The sequence below is a fragment of the Mycteria americana genome, unplaced genomic scaffold (assembly GCF_035582795.1).
Source record: "Mycteria americana isolate JAX WOST 10 ecotype Jacksonville Zoo and Gardens unplaced genomic scaffold, USCA_MyAme_1.0 Scaffold_41, whole genome shotgun sequence".
NCBI lineage: Eukaryota > Metazoa > Chordata > Aves > Ciconiiformes > Ciconiidae > Mycteria > Mycteria americana.
The window spans coordinates 1,629,884-1,645,698 of NW_027445628.1; the positions used below are offsets into that span (position 1 = coordinate 1,629,884).

Consider the following 15,815-nt stretch of genomic DNA (forward strand, 5'->3'; position numbering starts at 1 on the left):
GCCCCGCCCCGCCCCGCCCCGCCCCGCGTGGGGGCGGCCCGAGCAGGCGGCGGCCGCGGCGCCCCCTGGCGGCGGGGAGGACCCGGGGGCGGGGGTCCCCGGCGGGGGGTCCCCGGGGGGTCCCGGGGCGGCGCAGGAAGAGGCGGAGCCGCCGTACGAAGTATAGAACGTGTATTCCTCTGTGCGCGGCGGGGGGGCCGGGGCCGGGCCCGGGGGGCGGGGGGCCCCGAGGGGGGCGGGGGGCCCCGGGAGGGCCCAACCCCCACGGGGGCTGGCGAAATTAAAAAATGAACCCAAAGAAAGACCCGGGGGCGGTAGAAAACCGGTTAAAAGGGGCGGGGGCGGGGGGTGTCCCGCGTCCCCCGGGCCCCTCCGAGGCCCCCCCGGGCGTGCGGGGACCCCCGCGCCCCCTCTTCCCCGGGGGAGGCGCACAGACGGCCGCGGAGGTGCCGCCCGGGGGGTGCCGGAGCCGGAGCCGGAGCCGGAGCCGGTGGCGGTGGCGGTGGCGGCCGGGGGGGCGGGCCCGGGGGCGCGGTGCGGCCCGTCTCGGGGCGGCGGCCCCTCAGACATAGTACTCCTTGTCCTTGTTGCGGCGGGCCTTGCCGGGCGCCTTGGGGGGCGCGGGCGGCACCTTCTCCTTGGGGGTCCCCCCGCCGGGGGGGGCGGCGGCGCCGGGGGCCCCCCCCGGGGCTCCGGCGGCGGCGGCGGCGGCGGCGGCGGCGGCGGCGGCGGGGGGGGCGGCCCCGATGTAGTGGCGGCTCTGGTCCACCTGGTAGGAGCCTTCGTCCCTGTTGCGGTACTTGTACATGGCGTAGAGGAGGATGAGGATGCAGAGGGCGGCGGCGGCCACGATGCCCACCACCATGCCGGTGGTGCCGCCCGCCTCCCGCACCACCTCCACGGCGCCCGGCGCGGCGGCTGTGGGGACAGCGGGGCGGCGGGTGACCGGGGCGGCCGTCACCCGCCCGCGCCCCGCGCCCCCCTCCCGCGGGTGCCGCTCGCCCGCCGGCACCAGGCCCGGCAGCGGGGCGGCCGCGACGGTGGGGACGGTGACGGCCGCGTCGCCGGCGTCGGTGGCGGCGTCGGCCGTGACGCCGTGGCGGCGGGGGGCGGTGATGTCACCGCCGTGGCCCGCGAAGTCCTCGTCGTCGGCCGGCGGCAGGTTGGGGTCGGCCGCCTCCCCCGAGGCGAAGCCCGAGGGCTCCTCGCAGTCGGGGCCGCAGCCGGGGGGGGCGCGGGGCGAGGCCGGGGCGGGGGGCGGGGGGGAGGCCGGGCCGCCGCCCGCCGGGGACGCCGGCAGCACCAGCTCGCCGCCTGCGGAGACAGAAGGGGGACGGGGGGGGGCCGGAGAGGGGCCCCGCGTCAGCCCCCGCCGCCGGCCCCCCGGCCCCCCGAGCCCCCCCGCCGCTGCCGCCGCCGCCGCCGCTTCTCGCCGTTACTACTAGCATTACTGTTATCGTTTTTAGCTAATCTCCGCTTTTTTTTTTTTTTTTTTTTTTCTCGTTTTTTTAAGAGCAAACCGCGGCGCTGCCGTCAACTTACATCGCGGGATGGGGCCGGGTGATTTTAGCGTGGAGGAAAAAGAAATTGCAGGAAGGAAGGGAAAGCACACAAAAAAAAGAGAAGAAAGAAAGAAAAAGAGAAAAAAGAACAAAAAGAAAAGAAGAGAGAGACACTCGGTGAGAAGGTGCCGCCGGCCGACCCCCTGCGGCGCCAGCGGCCTGCGCCCGGCCAGCCCTGCCTGCGGCCGTGCCTCCATCCGCCCAGCCATCCGTCCGTCCATCCGTGCACCGTCCGTCCATCCGCCCGGCCATCCAGCCGCCCATCCGTCCATCTGTCCGTCCGTCCGCCCAGCCATCCTGCCACCCATGCGTCCGCCCATCCGTCTGCCCGTTCATCCAGCTGTCCATCCATCTGCACGTCCGTCCATCCACCCACCCACCCGTCCATCCATCCGTCCGTGCGCCCATCCAACCTTGAATCCGTCCGTCCATCCGTCCCTGGATCCATCCATCCGTCCGTAAATCCATCCTTGATTCCATCCATCCATCCATCCATCCATCCATCTTCAAGGCCAGCCAGCCTTGAATCTGTCTGTCTGTCCATGCAGCCATCCATGTGTCATCCATCCATCCCTAAAGCCATCCATCCATCCATCCATGCATCCATCTGTCCATCCATGCGTCCATCTGTCCTTGAATCCATCCAGCCTTGGATCCATCCATCCATCCGTCCATCCATCCGCCCACCCATCCCTGCCTCCTTTCCTCCACACATCCATCCATCAACCTTGAATCAGTCCCTCCATCCATGTGTCCGTCATTGCATCCATCTGTCCTTGAAGCCACCTATCTGTCCATGTGTCTATCAATCCATGTGTCCATCCGCCCATCCAGCCTTGGATCCATCCATCATCCATCCATCCGTCCATCCTTGGATCCATCCATCCGTCTGTCCGTCCATCCATCTGTCCATCCATCCTTGGATCCATCCATCTGTCTGTCCATCCATCCGTCCATCTGGCCTTGGATCCATCCATCATCCATCCATCCATCCATCCGTCCATCCTTGGATCCATCCATCGTCCAGCCATCTGTCCACCCAGCCTTGGATCCATCCATCGTCCAGCCATCTGTCCACCCAGCCTTGGATCCATCTATCCATCCGTCCGTCCATCCATCCATCCGTCCATCAGCCAGCCAGCCAGCCTTGGATCCATCCCTCTATCCATCCATGTGTCCATCCATCCTTCCATCCATCCATCCATCCATCCATCCATCCATCCATCCGTCTGTCCATCCATCCATCTGTCCATCCATCCTTGGATCCATCCATCCGTCTGTCCATCCATCCTTGGATCCATCCATCCATCCATCCGTCCGTCCATCCATCCATCCGTCCATCAGCCAGCCAGCCAGCCTTGGATCCATCCATCTATCCATCCATGTGTCCATCCATCTGTCCATCCATCCATCCATCCGTCTGTCCATCCATCCATCCGTCCATCCATCCTTGGATCCATCCATCCATCCGTCCGTCCATCAGCCAGCCAGCCAGCCTCGGATCCATCCATCTATCCATCCATGTGTCCATCCATCTGTCCATCCATCCATCCATCCTTGGATCCATCCATCCATCCTTGGATCCATCCATCTGTCTGTCCATCCATCCATCCATCCATCCTTGGATCCATCCATCCCTCCATCCATCCATCCAGCTGGCCATCCTTGGATCCATCCATCCGTCTGTCCATCCATCCGTCCGTCCATCCTTGGATCCATCCATCTGTCTGTCCATCCATCCATCCATCCATCCTTGGATCCATCCATCCGTCCATCCGTCCATCCTTGGATCCATCCATCATCCAGCCATCTGTCCACCCAGCCTTGGATCCATCTATCCATCCGTCTGTCCATCTGTCCATCCAGCCTTGGATCCGTCCATCCATCCATCCATCCATCCATCCATCAGCCAGCCAGCCAGCCTCGGATCCATCCATCTATCCATCCATCTGTCTATCATCCCTCCATCCATCCATCCGTCCGTCCCTCCAGCTGCAGATCCAGCCCGCCAGCCATCCCTGCATCCATCCGTCCTTGAACCCGTCCACCCATCCTTCAGCCAGCCCATCCAACCTTGAATCCGTCCATCCTTGAATCCACCCACCCATCCGTCCATCCGTCCATCCATCTGCCCATCCGCCCACCCATCCACCTGTCCGTCCATCCTTGAATCCATCCTCAAATCCGTCCATCACCCATCCGTGTGTCCAGCCAGCCTTGAGTCCATCCGTCCCTGAATCCACCTGTCCATATGTCCGTGCAGCCAGCCAGCCTGGAGTCCATCTGTCTGTCCTTCCATCCATCCTTCATCCATCTGTGCATCTGCCATCCGTCCGTCATCCATCTGTCCATCATCCATCTATCATCCATCCGTCATCCATCTGTCCATCATCTGTCCATCCCTCACCCATTGTCCATCCGTCCGTCCATGAACCCATCCATCATCCGTCCATCTTCCATCCGTTCCCCCCCTTATCTGTCATCTGTCCTTCGTCCGTCCGTCAGTCCGTCAGTCTGTCCGTCTGTCCGTCCCCCTCTCCTCCCCCCCTGCTCCCCCCGACCGCTGCCGCCCCTCCCCCCCGGGGCCAAGCGGGGCTCAGGGGACCCGGGCGTCCGGGGGATGCCCCGCCCCCCACGGCGCTGGGAGGGACCCAGGCGTCCGGGGGACACCCATGGGTGCCGGGGGGACCCAGGCGTCCGGGGGGGAACGCAGGCGTCCAGGGGACACCCGTGGGTGCCGGGGGGACCCAGGCGTCCGGGCTCGGCGGAGCCCCGTGCGACGCGGGGGGAGGGGGCGGGGGGAGGGGAGGGTCCTCGCACGAGGCCCCAGGCGGCAGCGGGCGTGCGACGGCCTCGCACGTGGGGGTGACACCCGGATACTGGGGTCCCCTCCCTGTCTGTCCGTCCGTCCATCCGTCCGTCTGTCCGTCGGGGTGGGGCCGAGGGCTTGCAGTGGGTGAGGACGGGGCGAGGGGCGGGGCTTGCACGGGGCCCTGGGGCACACGCGTGTGCGCGGAGCGGGCGGGAGTGTGTGCTGCAGGGCGGGGAACACGTGTGTGCGGGCGTGTGAGGGGCGGGGCCACGTGCAGGGGGGCGGGGGCGCAGGCGCGTGTGCACGGGGCGGGTGTGCACGGGGCGGGTGTGCACGGGGCGTGCGCAGGGGCGTGCAAGGGGCAGCTGCGTTTGTAGGGCACATGTGAGCGTGCGTGCACAGGCGTGTGAGCAGCTGTTGTTCGTGCGTGCACGCACTTGCGCGTGTGTTTGTGTCAGCAGCTGTGTGCACGTGCGCGTGTGCATGAGTGCGCGCGGGCGTGTGCACGTGTGTGTGCAGCCAGGTGCCTTCCTGTGTGCGTGAGCCTCTGTGTGTGTGTGAGCAGCTCACATGGGTGTGCGCTTGAGCATGTGTGTGTGTGTACAGCCGTGTGCACGTGTGTGTGTGAGCAGCTCGTGTGCACACGTGTGTGCACAGCTGTGTGCATGTGGGGGGGGCGTGCAGCCGTGTGCCTTCCTGTGTGCACAAGCGTGTGCAAGAGCCTGTGTGTGCATGTGTGTGTGTGAGCAGCTGTTGTGCACATGCGTGTGCATTCGTGCACGTGTGTACAGCTGTGTGAACGTAGGCGTGTGCGTGCGTGTGCACAAGCAGGCACGTGCGTGCGTCTGCAGGCACGTGCCTTTCTGCGTGCACGTGCGTGTGTGTGAGCCTGCGTGTGCACGTGCGTGCGTGCACGCGGGTATGAGTGCGCACACGCGTGCAGCTGAGTGCGTTCCCGCGTGCACAGGCGTGTGCGGGAGCAGCTCTCGCGCGCGTGCGTGCGTAACCGAGTGCCTTCCTGTGTGCGCACCCACGTGTGCGCGAGCGTGCGCGTGTGCGAGCCTGCGCCCGTGCGCGCCCACGTGAGCGTGTCTGCAGACCCACGCGTGCGCCCCGGCTCCCCCCCGCACGTGCGAGGGGGTTCGCCGCTGCCGTGGGGGGGTGATCGCGGGGGGGGTGGGCGTGCCCCGGGCGGGCGTGCGAGGGCGTGTCGCACGCGCGCGTGCCCGGGGCGCCCCCGCGGAGGAGCACCCACCTGTGCCGGGCTCACACTCCTCCAGGTCCTCGTCGTCGCTCGGGCACTCGGCCGAGGCCACCAGCAGGTCGTCCGTGTTCTGGGGGGAGCGGGGGGGGGTCACCCGGACGCCGGGGTCCCCGCCGCCCCTCCCCCACACGCAGCACACCCCCCGCGGGGGGGGGCCCCGGCGTCCGGGGGACCCCGCGACCCCCAGGGGACCCGGGCGTCCGGGGTCACGCCCCGGCCCCCCGAGGGCCCCGGCGTCCGGGACCCCCCCCCCAGCTCGCCCCCGCAGAGCGCCCGGGCGTGCCCCCGCGCCCCTCCCCCACAGCCCCCCGTACCTGCGCGACGGTGTCGCGGAGGGTGGGCGACCGCCCGCGGCGGGTGGTGGTGGTGGCCATGGTGGTGGTGGTCTCCATGATGGTGGTGGCCATGTCCGGGGGGGCGGGGGTGGCGCCGGGCGGGGCGGGGGGCGGGGGGGGCTCCCCCACCAGCCGCAGGTCCCCCTCCAGCCGCACCCGCGGGTGCCCCTCGGCCGCCAGCGCCAGCAGCTTCAGCCCGTTGTAGTAGAGCCCCGAGAGCTGCCCCTGGAAGGGGCGGCCGCGGTCCTGGCCCCCCACCCGCACGGCCGCCTGGCTGTTGAAGATGGTGAGCTGGCGGCCTGGGGGGGACAGAGCGTGTCGCGCGCGCGGGCGGGCACGGCTCGCGCCTCGCGCGCGGGGAGAGGGGCGCGCGGCGGGCGAGGGGCCGGGGGCCGCGCGCGAGGGCCGCGTCGCGCGAGGCCGCGTCGCGCGAGGGCCGCGCGCGTCGCGCGCGCCTGGCGAAGGGCCCTGTCGCGCCTCCCGCGAGCGCGCGTCGCAAAAGCGCCGCCCGTGCCTCGCGCGAGGGCCATGCGCGCGTCCGTCGCGCGAGGAGCGGCCGCGCGCCCCGCGGCCCCCGGCCCCGCCGCCGCCGCCTGCGCGACCCCCGGTGCCCCCCCGCGTGTCCCCCCCCCCCCACCTCCCCCCCATCTCCCCCCCCCGCCTCCCGCCCCCCCCCCCCCCCGGGCGGCGGCAGTTAAAGGGACCCCAACGCCCTCCCGGCCCCTTTAACCCTCTGGGCTGCGCCGGGGGGGGCTCAGTTTGGGCTCAATTCAGCCGCTTTTGGTTCGTTTGGGGCTGAGGGGGGCGGGGGGGGTCCTGCCTGAGCGGGGCCGGGGCGTGCGAGGGCGTGCGAGGCCGGGGGGGGGGCGCGGCCGGTGCACGGGCGGCTCCCGCGCGCACCCAGCCCTCGTGCACGCGCAACGCTCGTGCACGCGCCGTCCTCGTGCGCCTGCGGCCCCCGTGCGCGCGCGACACACGCACCCGCGGCCCTCCTGCAGCCGCAGCCCCTCGCACGCTTGCCACACTCGCACGCTGGCGGCCCTCGTGCACGCCCCGGCCCTGCCCCGCTGGCGTCGCTCGTCACCGGGCCAATTAGTGTCGCTAATTAGTGCGGTTATTATGCGGGTTTTAGCTTCGTTTATGCTGGTTTAGGGCCCGGGGGGGCGGCAGCACTCAAAGGGTTAAAGCGCGGTTTAGGGGGCGGTTAGGCTTGTTAGCGTCCCTTTAACCAGGCGGGTTAGCGGGTTAACCGGGTTAGCGCGGGTTAACGAGGGTTAATGGGGGGCCTGGGGGGGTGCAGAGTCCGGCCCGCCCGGACGCCTGGGTCCCTGGACAACGCGGTCCTCGGGGACGCGGGGCCCGGACGCCCGGGTCCCCAAACCGCCGGGGCGCGGGCGCCTGGGTGCCCCGGCGGGTGGTCCCGGGCGTGGGGCGGGGCGGGGGGGTGCTCGTTAGGGCGGCGCTGACGAGTTACCTTTGTCGAGCAGCCACTCATCGACCACCCGCCCCAGGCGGTAGGGGATGCGCTGCCGCGCCAGCGCCAGCCGCTCGCTGTCCCCGCTGCCTTCGGAGGGAGGAGAAGAGGGTTACGGCACGCGGCACCGCCCGGTGCGGCGCCACCGGCACGCCCGCGGCACCGGGGCCGGCCGGGGCGCCGGCGCCGACGGTGGCGGCGCGGGTGGCGGCGGGGCCGTCGGCACTCCCGTGGCGCGACCGTGGCGTCGCCGCCAGCGGCGCCGCGGTGGGACCGCGGTGTCACCGTCGGCGTCACTGTCAGTGTCACCGTGGTGGGACCGCGGCCTCACCGTTGGTGGCACTGTGGCACGACCGGGGTGTCACCATTGGCGTCGCCATCGGCGGCACCGTGGTGGGACCACAGCGTCACCGTTGGCATCGCTGCTGTCGGCACCGTGCTGTGGCCGTGGCCTCGCCGCTGGCGTCGCCGCGGTGTGACCCTGGTGTCGCCACTGGTGTCACCAGGACACAACCGTGATGTCACCACCGGCGTCACCACGGCACGGTTGGTGGCACGGCCACGGCGTCACCACTGGCGTCACCACGACATGACCACGGCGTCACCGCTGAAGTCACCAGGCCATGACCATGATGTCACCGGCGGCGGCGTAGCCGGGGCGTGGCTGGGGCGTGGCCATGTTTGGGGGGTTTATGCGGCGTTTAGGGGGGCGTTAGGGGGCCCGGGGGGAGGGGCGGCGGGGGGGGCGGGCGGGGCCGCAGTCGCGCCACGCTGCCCTTCGTTAGTGCCCTCGTTAGGTGGCCGGTGCCCTTAATTAGGGGTGGCTCGTTAGCACGGGGGAGGGGGCATCTGGCGCGCACAGAGGGTACGGGGGGGCTACAGGGGGCCTATAGGTGGTATGGGGGGTATAGGAGGCCTATGAGGGGCTACAGGGGGCCTATAGGGGGCCATAGGAGGCCTAAAGGGGGGTATAGGGGCTATAGGAGGCCTATAGGGAGGGCTATGTCTGTGGGTGCTATAGGGGAGCTGTGGGGTGCTGCAGGGTGTTTGCAGGTGCTGTGGGGTGTCTTAAGCACCATGGGGTGCCTGTGGGTGCCATAGGGGTGCCTGAAGAAGCTACAGGGATGCTATAGGGTGTCTCTAAGCGCTGTGGGGTGCCTATAGGTACTATGGGATGCTACGGGGTGTCTCTAAGCGCTATAGGGTGCTATGGGGTGCCTATGGGTGCTATGGGGTGCCATAGGTGCTACAGGGATGCTATAGGATGTCTCTAAGCAGTATGGGGTGCCTATAGGTGCCATAGGGGCACTATGGGGTGCTTGTAGGTGCTATAGGGTGCTACAGAGCGTCTCTAAGTGCTGTGGGTGCCTATAGGTGCTATGGGGTGCCTGTAAGCCCTACAGGGTGCCTGTAGGTGCTGTAGGGGTGCTACGGGGTGTGTATAGATGCTATAGGGTGTCTCTAAGCGCTCCGGGGTGCCTATGGGTGCCGCAGGGAGCCGTCGGCGCGGGGGGGGTGGTACCTGGGGGGTAGCGCTCGTGCAGGGGGCCGCCGTCCACCTGGAGGGTGGCGTTGCCGCCGCTGCGGGTGAAGCGGACGACGTGGAAGCGCCCGTCGCTGACGGCCGCCCCCCGCTCCTCCAGCGCGATGTCCTCTGTCCCCACGTTGAACAGCACCCCCACGGCCCCCTGCGCCTGTGGGGGGGCACCCGTGGGTCCCCGACCCGCAGCCTGCCCCACGGCCCGACCCACGGCCCCCCACAGCCGCCCGCCCGGACGCCGAGGTCCCTCCTGCAGCGGGTCCCGATGTCCCCAAGGTGAGGACCCCGCCCCATGGTTGGGGGGGTGATGGGGTCCCTCCAGCCCCACATGCAGCCCCCAGCCCCACAGCCAGCCCCGCATCCCCCCACAGAGCCCGGCCCGGCCACCGCCGGGGTCCCCCCCGTGGTGGGTGAAAGATGCCCCTGCCCCGTGGATGGGGGGGTCCCCGGATGCCTGCGTCCCCCCCACTCCACACGCTAACGAAGGCACTCGCTAACGAGGGGTGGGGGGGTCCTGCCCCCCAGCACAGCTGAGCCGCTGACTCAGGCGCTTCTGGCCGCCCCCGGCTGCCCGGGCCCCCGGAGCGGGGTGGGGGGCTCCTGGACACCCGGGGCCCCCGGAGCGGGGGGGGGTGGGGGGGTTGGAGCCCACCCGGCCGCCTGGGTGCCCAGCGTGGGGGGACGGGGCCGTCGGAGCGGCCCCCGCTGCCCCACCGGGGACCCAGGCGGCCGGGCCCCGCTTGGGGGGGATCCCCACCCCCCAGCTCTGCCCCACGTCCCCCCCCAGGGGACCCAGGCGTCCGGGAGCCCTGGTCCCGTCCCCCCGGGGGGCCCAGCCCTCCGCCCCTCGGGGATCCGCGTGTCTGGGTCCCCCCCCGGTCCCCCCCCTCCCCCACAGGGGACCCCGGTGTCCGAGCCCCCCCATTCCCCCCGCGTCCCCCTGTCCCCCAGCCCCCCCGGAGGGCCCAGGTGTCCGCCCCCCCCCAGTCCCCCCATGCCCCCCCCTTACGATGTGGAGCTGCAGGAAGTCCCCCAGCCCGGCCGCGCTCTCCACCCGCAGCAGGACGGCGTCGCGCTGGTGGGTGCTGAAGCCCAGGGCCAGGCGGTCGGCGCGGGTGCTGGGCCGGTCGTTGGGGGGCCACGTGTAGGTGATCAGTGCCCCCCCCTTCCCGAAGATGTAGGTGGTGCCCGCTGCGGGGGGGGAGAGGGGGCGTCAGGGGGGGCCGGGGGGACCCCGGCGTCCGGGGGACCCGGGGGCACAGGAGGGACCCCTGGGTTTTGGGGGGGACCCGGGCATTCGTGGGGGACCCCAGGATTTGGGGAGAGGGGCCGGGGGACCCAGGCGACCGGGCACCGCTGCTCCCCCGCCGCGATGTAGGCCAGCGCCCAGGCCTCGCACGAGGGGCGGGGGGCTTGCACGAGAGCTCGGCCTCGCACAAGAGCTCGGCCTCGCACGAGGGGCAGGGGGCTTGCACGAGGACTCGGCCTCGCACGAGGGGTGTGGGGCTTGCACGAGGGGCGGGGGGCTTGCACGAGAGCTCGGCCTCGCACGAGGGGCGGGGGGCTTGCACGAGCACTCGGCCTCGCACGAGGGGCGGGGGGCTTGCACGAGGGCTCGGCCTCGCACGAGGGGCAGGGGGCTTGCACAAGGGCTCGGCCTCGCACGAGGGGCAGGGGGCTTGCACGAGGGGCGGGTGGCTTGCACGAGAGCTCGGCCTCGCACGAGGGGTGTGGGGCTTGCACGAGGGGTCAGCCCATCCCCGAGTCCCAGCCCCACATCACCGTGGGGCACACGCGCCCATGGGGCACACGAAGGACGTGCACACACACTTGTGCCCACGTGTGCCCACCCCCCCCGGCTGCACCCCCCACCCCTCGCACCAGCAGCTCCGCACCCCCCCGGGCTGTGCACACACACGCGCGCGTGCGAGGGCGCACGCACAGACACGCCACGGGGACGTGCACACGCGTGCGTGCAAGGGGGGGCACGGACGCCCCCAAACCCAGCCCGGCCCCTCCCCCCATCAACAGCAGCCCCAGAGGGAGGAGGGGGCAGGGGAGGAGGAGGAGAAGGAGGAGGAGGAAGGTCAGTCTAGGGGTCCCTGGGAGGAAGAGGAGGAGGAGGGAGATGGGGGTTTGGGGTCCCAAGGAGGAGGGGAGGGGGAGGAAGAAGAGCAGCAGGATGGGAGGTTTTGGGGTCCCCAGGAGCAGGAGGGGAGGAAGAGGAGGGTGAGGAGAAGCAGGAGGAGGCTGGGGGTTTTGGGATCCCCACAAGGAGGAGGAGGAGGAGGAGGAAGGCCGGTCTGGGGGTCCTCAGGAAGAAGAAGAGGCGGATGGAGGCCTTGGGGTCCCCATGAGCAGAAGAGGATGAGGCAGAGGAGGACAGGAGTTTTGGGGTCCCCACAAACAGCAGGGGAGGATGAGGAGGAGGAGGAAGGCAGGTCTGGGGGTCCCTGCAAGCAGGAGGGGGAGGATGGGGATCTTGGGGTTCCCATGAGCAGGAGGAAGATGAGGAGGGGAGGAAGAGGAGCAGGCTGGGGGTTTGGGGTCCTTGTGAGCACAAGTGGAGGAAGAGGAGGAAGGCCTGTCTGAGGGTACCCGTGAGCAGGTGGGGAGGAAGAGGAGGGTGAGAAGGAGGAGGAGGAAGGCAGGTCCCAGGGGTCCCCTGGAGGAAGAGGAGGAGGAGGAGGGTTTTGGGGTCCCTGTGAGCACAGGAGGAGGATGAGGAAGGCAGGTCAGGGGGTCCCCACAAGCAGGAGAGGAGGAAGAAGAGGATGAAGAGGAAGATGGGGGTCTGGGGGTCCCCATGAGCAGGAGGGGAAGAAGAGGAGGGTGAGAAGGAGGAAGGCTGGTCTTGGGGTCCCTGTGAGCAGGAGGAGGAGGAGGAGGATGGGGATTTTGGGGTCCCCATGAGCACAAGGGCAGAAAGAGGAGGGTGAGGAGGGTGAGGAGGAGGAGGAAGGCAGGTCTCAGGGGTCCCCACAAGCAGGAGGAGGAGGATGGGAGCTTGGGGTCCCCATGGGCAGGGGGGGAGGAAGAACAGGAGGAGGAAGAGGAGGACAGGGATTTTGGGGTCCCCATGAGTGGGAGGGGAGGAAAAGGAGGGTGAGGAGGATGAGGGTGAGGAAGGCAGGTCTGGGGGTCCCTGCAAGCAGGATGGGAGGAAGAGGAGGAGGATGGGGGTTTGGGGGTCCCCGTGAGCACAAGGGGAGGAAGAGGAGGGTGAGGAGGAGGAGGAAGGCAGGTCTGGGGGACCCCAGGAGGAAGAGGAGGAGGAGGACAGGGGTTTTGGGGTCCGTCAGGATCAGGCGGGGAGGAAGAGGAGGAGGCGGCTGAGGAGGAGGAAGGCCAGTCTGGGGGTGCCCAGGAGGAGGAGGAGGAGGGGTTTGGGATCACTGTGAGCAGGAGGGGAGGAAGAGGAGGGTGAGGAGGAGGAGGAAGGCAGGTCTGGGGGACCCCAGGAGGAAGAGGAGGAGGAGGACAGGGGTTTTGGGGTCCGTCAGGATCAGGCGGGGAGGAAGAGGAGGAGGTGGCTGAGGAGGAGGAAGGCCAGTCTGGGGGTGCCCAGGAGGAGGAGGAGGAGGAGGAGGGGTTTGGGGTCACTGTGAGCAGGAGGGGAGGAAGGGGAGCAGGATGGGGTTTTTGGGGTCCCCCTGAGCAGGAAGAGGAGGAAGGCCGGTCTGGGGGTCCCCAGGAGCAGGAGGAGGGTTTTGGGGTCCCCATGAGCACAAGAAGAGGGTGAGGAGGAGGAGGATGGGGGCTTTGGGGTCCCCACGAGCAGGAGGAGGAGGAGGAAGGCTGGCTGGGGGGTCCCCGGGAGGAGGAGGAGGAGGAGGAGGAGGAGGAGGAGGAGGAGGAGGAGGAAGGCCGGCCCGGGTCCCCGAGGCGGCGAGGAGGAGGAGGCGGCGGCGGCGGCTCACCGTGGGCGCCGCGGGTGAGGAAGGGCGTGCGGTTGATGGCGATGGGGACGGTGCCGTGGCGGCTGTGGAAGTGGTGGACGTGGTGGGTGGTGGAGAGGCTGGAGGAGACCCTGGCCGGGCGCCCGGGGGCCGCCAGCACCCCCAGCGCCAGCAGCGCCAGCCCCAGCGCCCCGGGGCCCCCCCGGCCCCCCATCGGCCCCTCAGCGGCCCCCCGCCATCCGCCGGGCACCCCCAAACTGGGGGGGCGGGGGCACCCCGCAAGGGGGAGCTGATGTGGGGCGGGGGTGGGACCCCGGAATGAGCCGCCCGGGGTGGGGCGGGGGAGCCCCCAAACGGGGGGGGGGGGGTGATGGGAGGGGGTGCGCCCCAAAACGGGGGGGGGACAGCGAAGGGAGGGGGTTGCGCCCCAAAACGGGGGGGGGGACAGCGAAGGGAGGGGGTTGCACCCCAAAACGGGGGGGGGGACAGCGAAGGGAGGGGGTTGCGCCCCAAAACAGGGGAGGGGACAGCGAAGGGAGGGGGTTGCGCCCCAAAATGGGGGGACGACAGTGAAGGGAGGGGGTTGCGCCCTAAAATGGGCTATGGGGAGGATTGAGCCCCAAAATGGGGTCTAGGGGGGGATTGCACCCCAAAATGTGGTTGGGGGGGGTGTCTGTGGCCCAGGGGGGACTGCACCCCAAAATGTGGCCCTGGGGGTAGCTGTGCCCCAAAATGTGGATTCAGAGGGGATTGCACCCCAAAATGTGGCCCTGGGGGGGGGTTGCACCCTAAAATGGGGTTTGATGGAGGGCTATGCCCCAAAATTGGATCTGGGGGGGTACTGCACCCCACAAAGTGGTCTAGGGGGTAGAGCCCCAAAATGTGGTTTGAAGGGGGGGGGAGTTGTGCCCCAAAATAGGGTCTGGGGGGTGTGCACCCCACAATGTGGTTGAGGAGAGGATTGTGCCCCAAAATGTGGCCGGGGGGGGGGTGCACCCCAAAATGGGGCTGGGAAGAGGTGAAACCAAGGAAGAGCGGGGAAGGAGGAGGGAGATGCGCCCCAAAATAGGGCTGTGAGGGGAATGGAGCCCCGAAATGCGGCTGGGGGTGTCGCGAGCCCAGAATTGGGCCGAGGGGCCTCAAGTCACCCCAAAAATGGGGCTGGGGGGCAGCCCTAAATCACCCCGACCTCAAGCCGGGGAAGCCCCAAATCCCCTCAAAACTGGGCCCTGGGTCACCCCACAAGGGCTGGGGGGGTCCCCGAATCCCCCCCGGTGGGGCTAAAGGAGCCCAAAACCCACCCACAGGGCTGCGGGGGGCGCTGGGTCACCCCAAAGATGGGGCTGGGGGAGGCCCCGAGTTACTCCAAATCCCCCTAAAATGGGGCTGGGGGGCTCAAATCACCCCAAAATGGGGCTCTGGGGGCCTGAATCTCCCCCAAATGGGGCTGAGGCGGGGATCGTCCAAATCTCCCCCTAGAACAGGGCTGGGGGGGCCCAAACGCCCCCCAAAATGGGGCTGGGGGGGCAGCCCCCCCTAGAAAAGCGGGAGCTCCCCGGACGCCCCCAAAGGGCCTGGGGGGTCCCGACCCCCCCTGGGGAGCGGGGCCGGGGGGTGCCGAGCGCCCCCCCCGCGGGGGGTCTGGATCCCCCCCCCGGGGCTCAGAGCATGCGGGGGGGGGGCGAGGGGGGGCCCCGGGGCGGGGGGGGCCAGGGCGGGCTCAGAGGGGGTCGAGCATGGTCCGGGGGGGGGCAGCGGGGGGGGGAGGAGGGGGAGCTGGGGGGCTGCGGGGCTGGGGCTGGAGGATGCGGGACGGAAGATGTGGGGCGGGGGATGGAGGCTGTGGGGCGGGGGGAGACGGAGGATGGGGCCGAGGAGGGGGGATGCGGGATGTGGGGCGGAGGAGGGGGAGATGGAGGATGGGGGGCTGTGGGGCAGCAGCCGGGGGGATGCGGGGCGGAGGATGGGAGATGTGGGGCGGGGGATGGAGGCGGTGGGGCGGAGGCCGGGGCTGCGGGAGGATGAGGATGGGGCCGGGGGGGCTCTGGCCTGGGCGGCTCCGGCTGCGGCTGTGGGGCGCGGCGGGTCGGCGCGGCGGTGGGGCGCGGTGGGGCGGCGGGCGGCCGTGGGGCGGCGGCGGCGGCGGGTGCTGCAGCGGGAGGGGCGGGGGAGGGGGGAGGGGCGGGGGAGGGGCCTGAGGGGGGAGGGGCCACGCCGCGACCCACGGGGGGGGAACCCACGGACACCCCCGGCACCCCACGGGGGACCCACGGTAGCCCCACGGAGAGCCGCGGGGACCCACCGGGGGTCCGTGGAGCCCCGTGGCAGCCCCACAGCGACCCATAGACACCCCCTGCGGCCCACGGCAGCCCCACAGAGACCCACAGGGACTCCCAGGTCCCACGGCAGCCCCACAGCAGCCCACCGGGAACCACAGCAGCCCCTCAGAAGCTCCCAGGGACGCCCGGTACCCCCACAGCGACCCACAGCAGCATCCAGCCCCCCCCCCATCACAGTGTCACTTTGACCCCCATCGTGCCCCACGGCATCACCGCGCCCCACGTCCTGCCCCACGGCTGCCCCACGGACCAGTGGGTCAGAGCTGGGGGGGTGCAGCCCCCAGACACCGGGGTCCCCAGAGGTGAGGGGGGCTGTGGTTGAGCAGGGACCCCGGACGCCCGGGTCCCCTGGGAGCTGGGGGGGGGTCACATCACCGGCCCTTGCACGCCCCTCGTGCCCCACACACGTGTGCAAACAGGGGCGCCGGCTCTGCCTGGAACTCACCTGGGCCTTGATGGTGTGGGGCCACGGGGACCCCGTGCAGGGCGCACGGGGCCATCTGCTCCTTGCACAAGAGACTTGGGGACACACGGACCCGCGCAGGGGACACACGTGTCTTGTGCGAGGCACGTGAGGCCGTGTGCACCTT

The 15,815-nt window shown here is 70.1% G+C and overlaps 1 protein-coding gene across 18 annotated transcripts in view; it reads right to left on the minus strand.

Moving 5' to 3' along the window:
* Positions 1-154: 154 nt before the first annotated feature.
* LOC142403683 (neurexin-2-like) overlaps positions 155-15,815 on the minus strand; it is a 44,555-nt gene continuing 28,894 nt past the window's right edge. For 15 of the 18 annotated variants that reach the window (XM_075489893.1, XM_075489898.1, XM_075489897.1 and 12 more), the window contains 6 exons: positions 9,997-10,178; positions 8,970-9,141; positions 7,448-7,537; positions 5,953-6,272; positions 5,630-5,708; positions 155-1,314 (listed from right to left, as the gene is read on the minus strand). In XM_075489893.1, the coding sequence (XP_075346008.1) occupies positions 563-1,314; positions 5,630-5,708; positions 5,953-6,272; positions 7,448-7,537; positions 8,970-9,141; positions 9,997-10,178 (1,595 nt within the window). In that variant the 3' untranslated portion in view covers positions 155-562. Of the gene's footprint in view, positions 1,315-5,629; positions 5,709-5,952; positions 6,273-7,447; positions 7,538-8,969; positions 9,142-9,996; positions 10,179-12,907; positions 13,598-15,815 lie in introns of those variants that run through there. The other 3 variants (XM_075489902.1, XM_075489899.1, XM_075489900.1) reach the window with 3 other exon arrangements.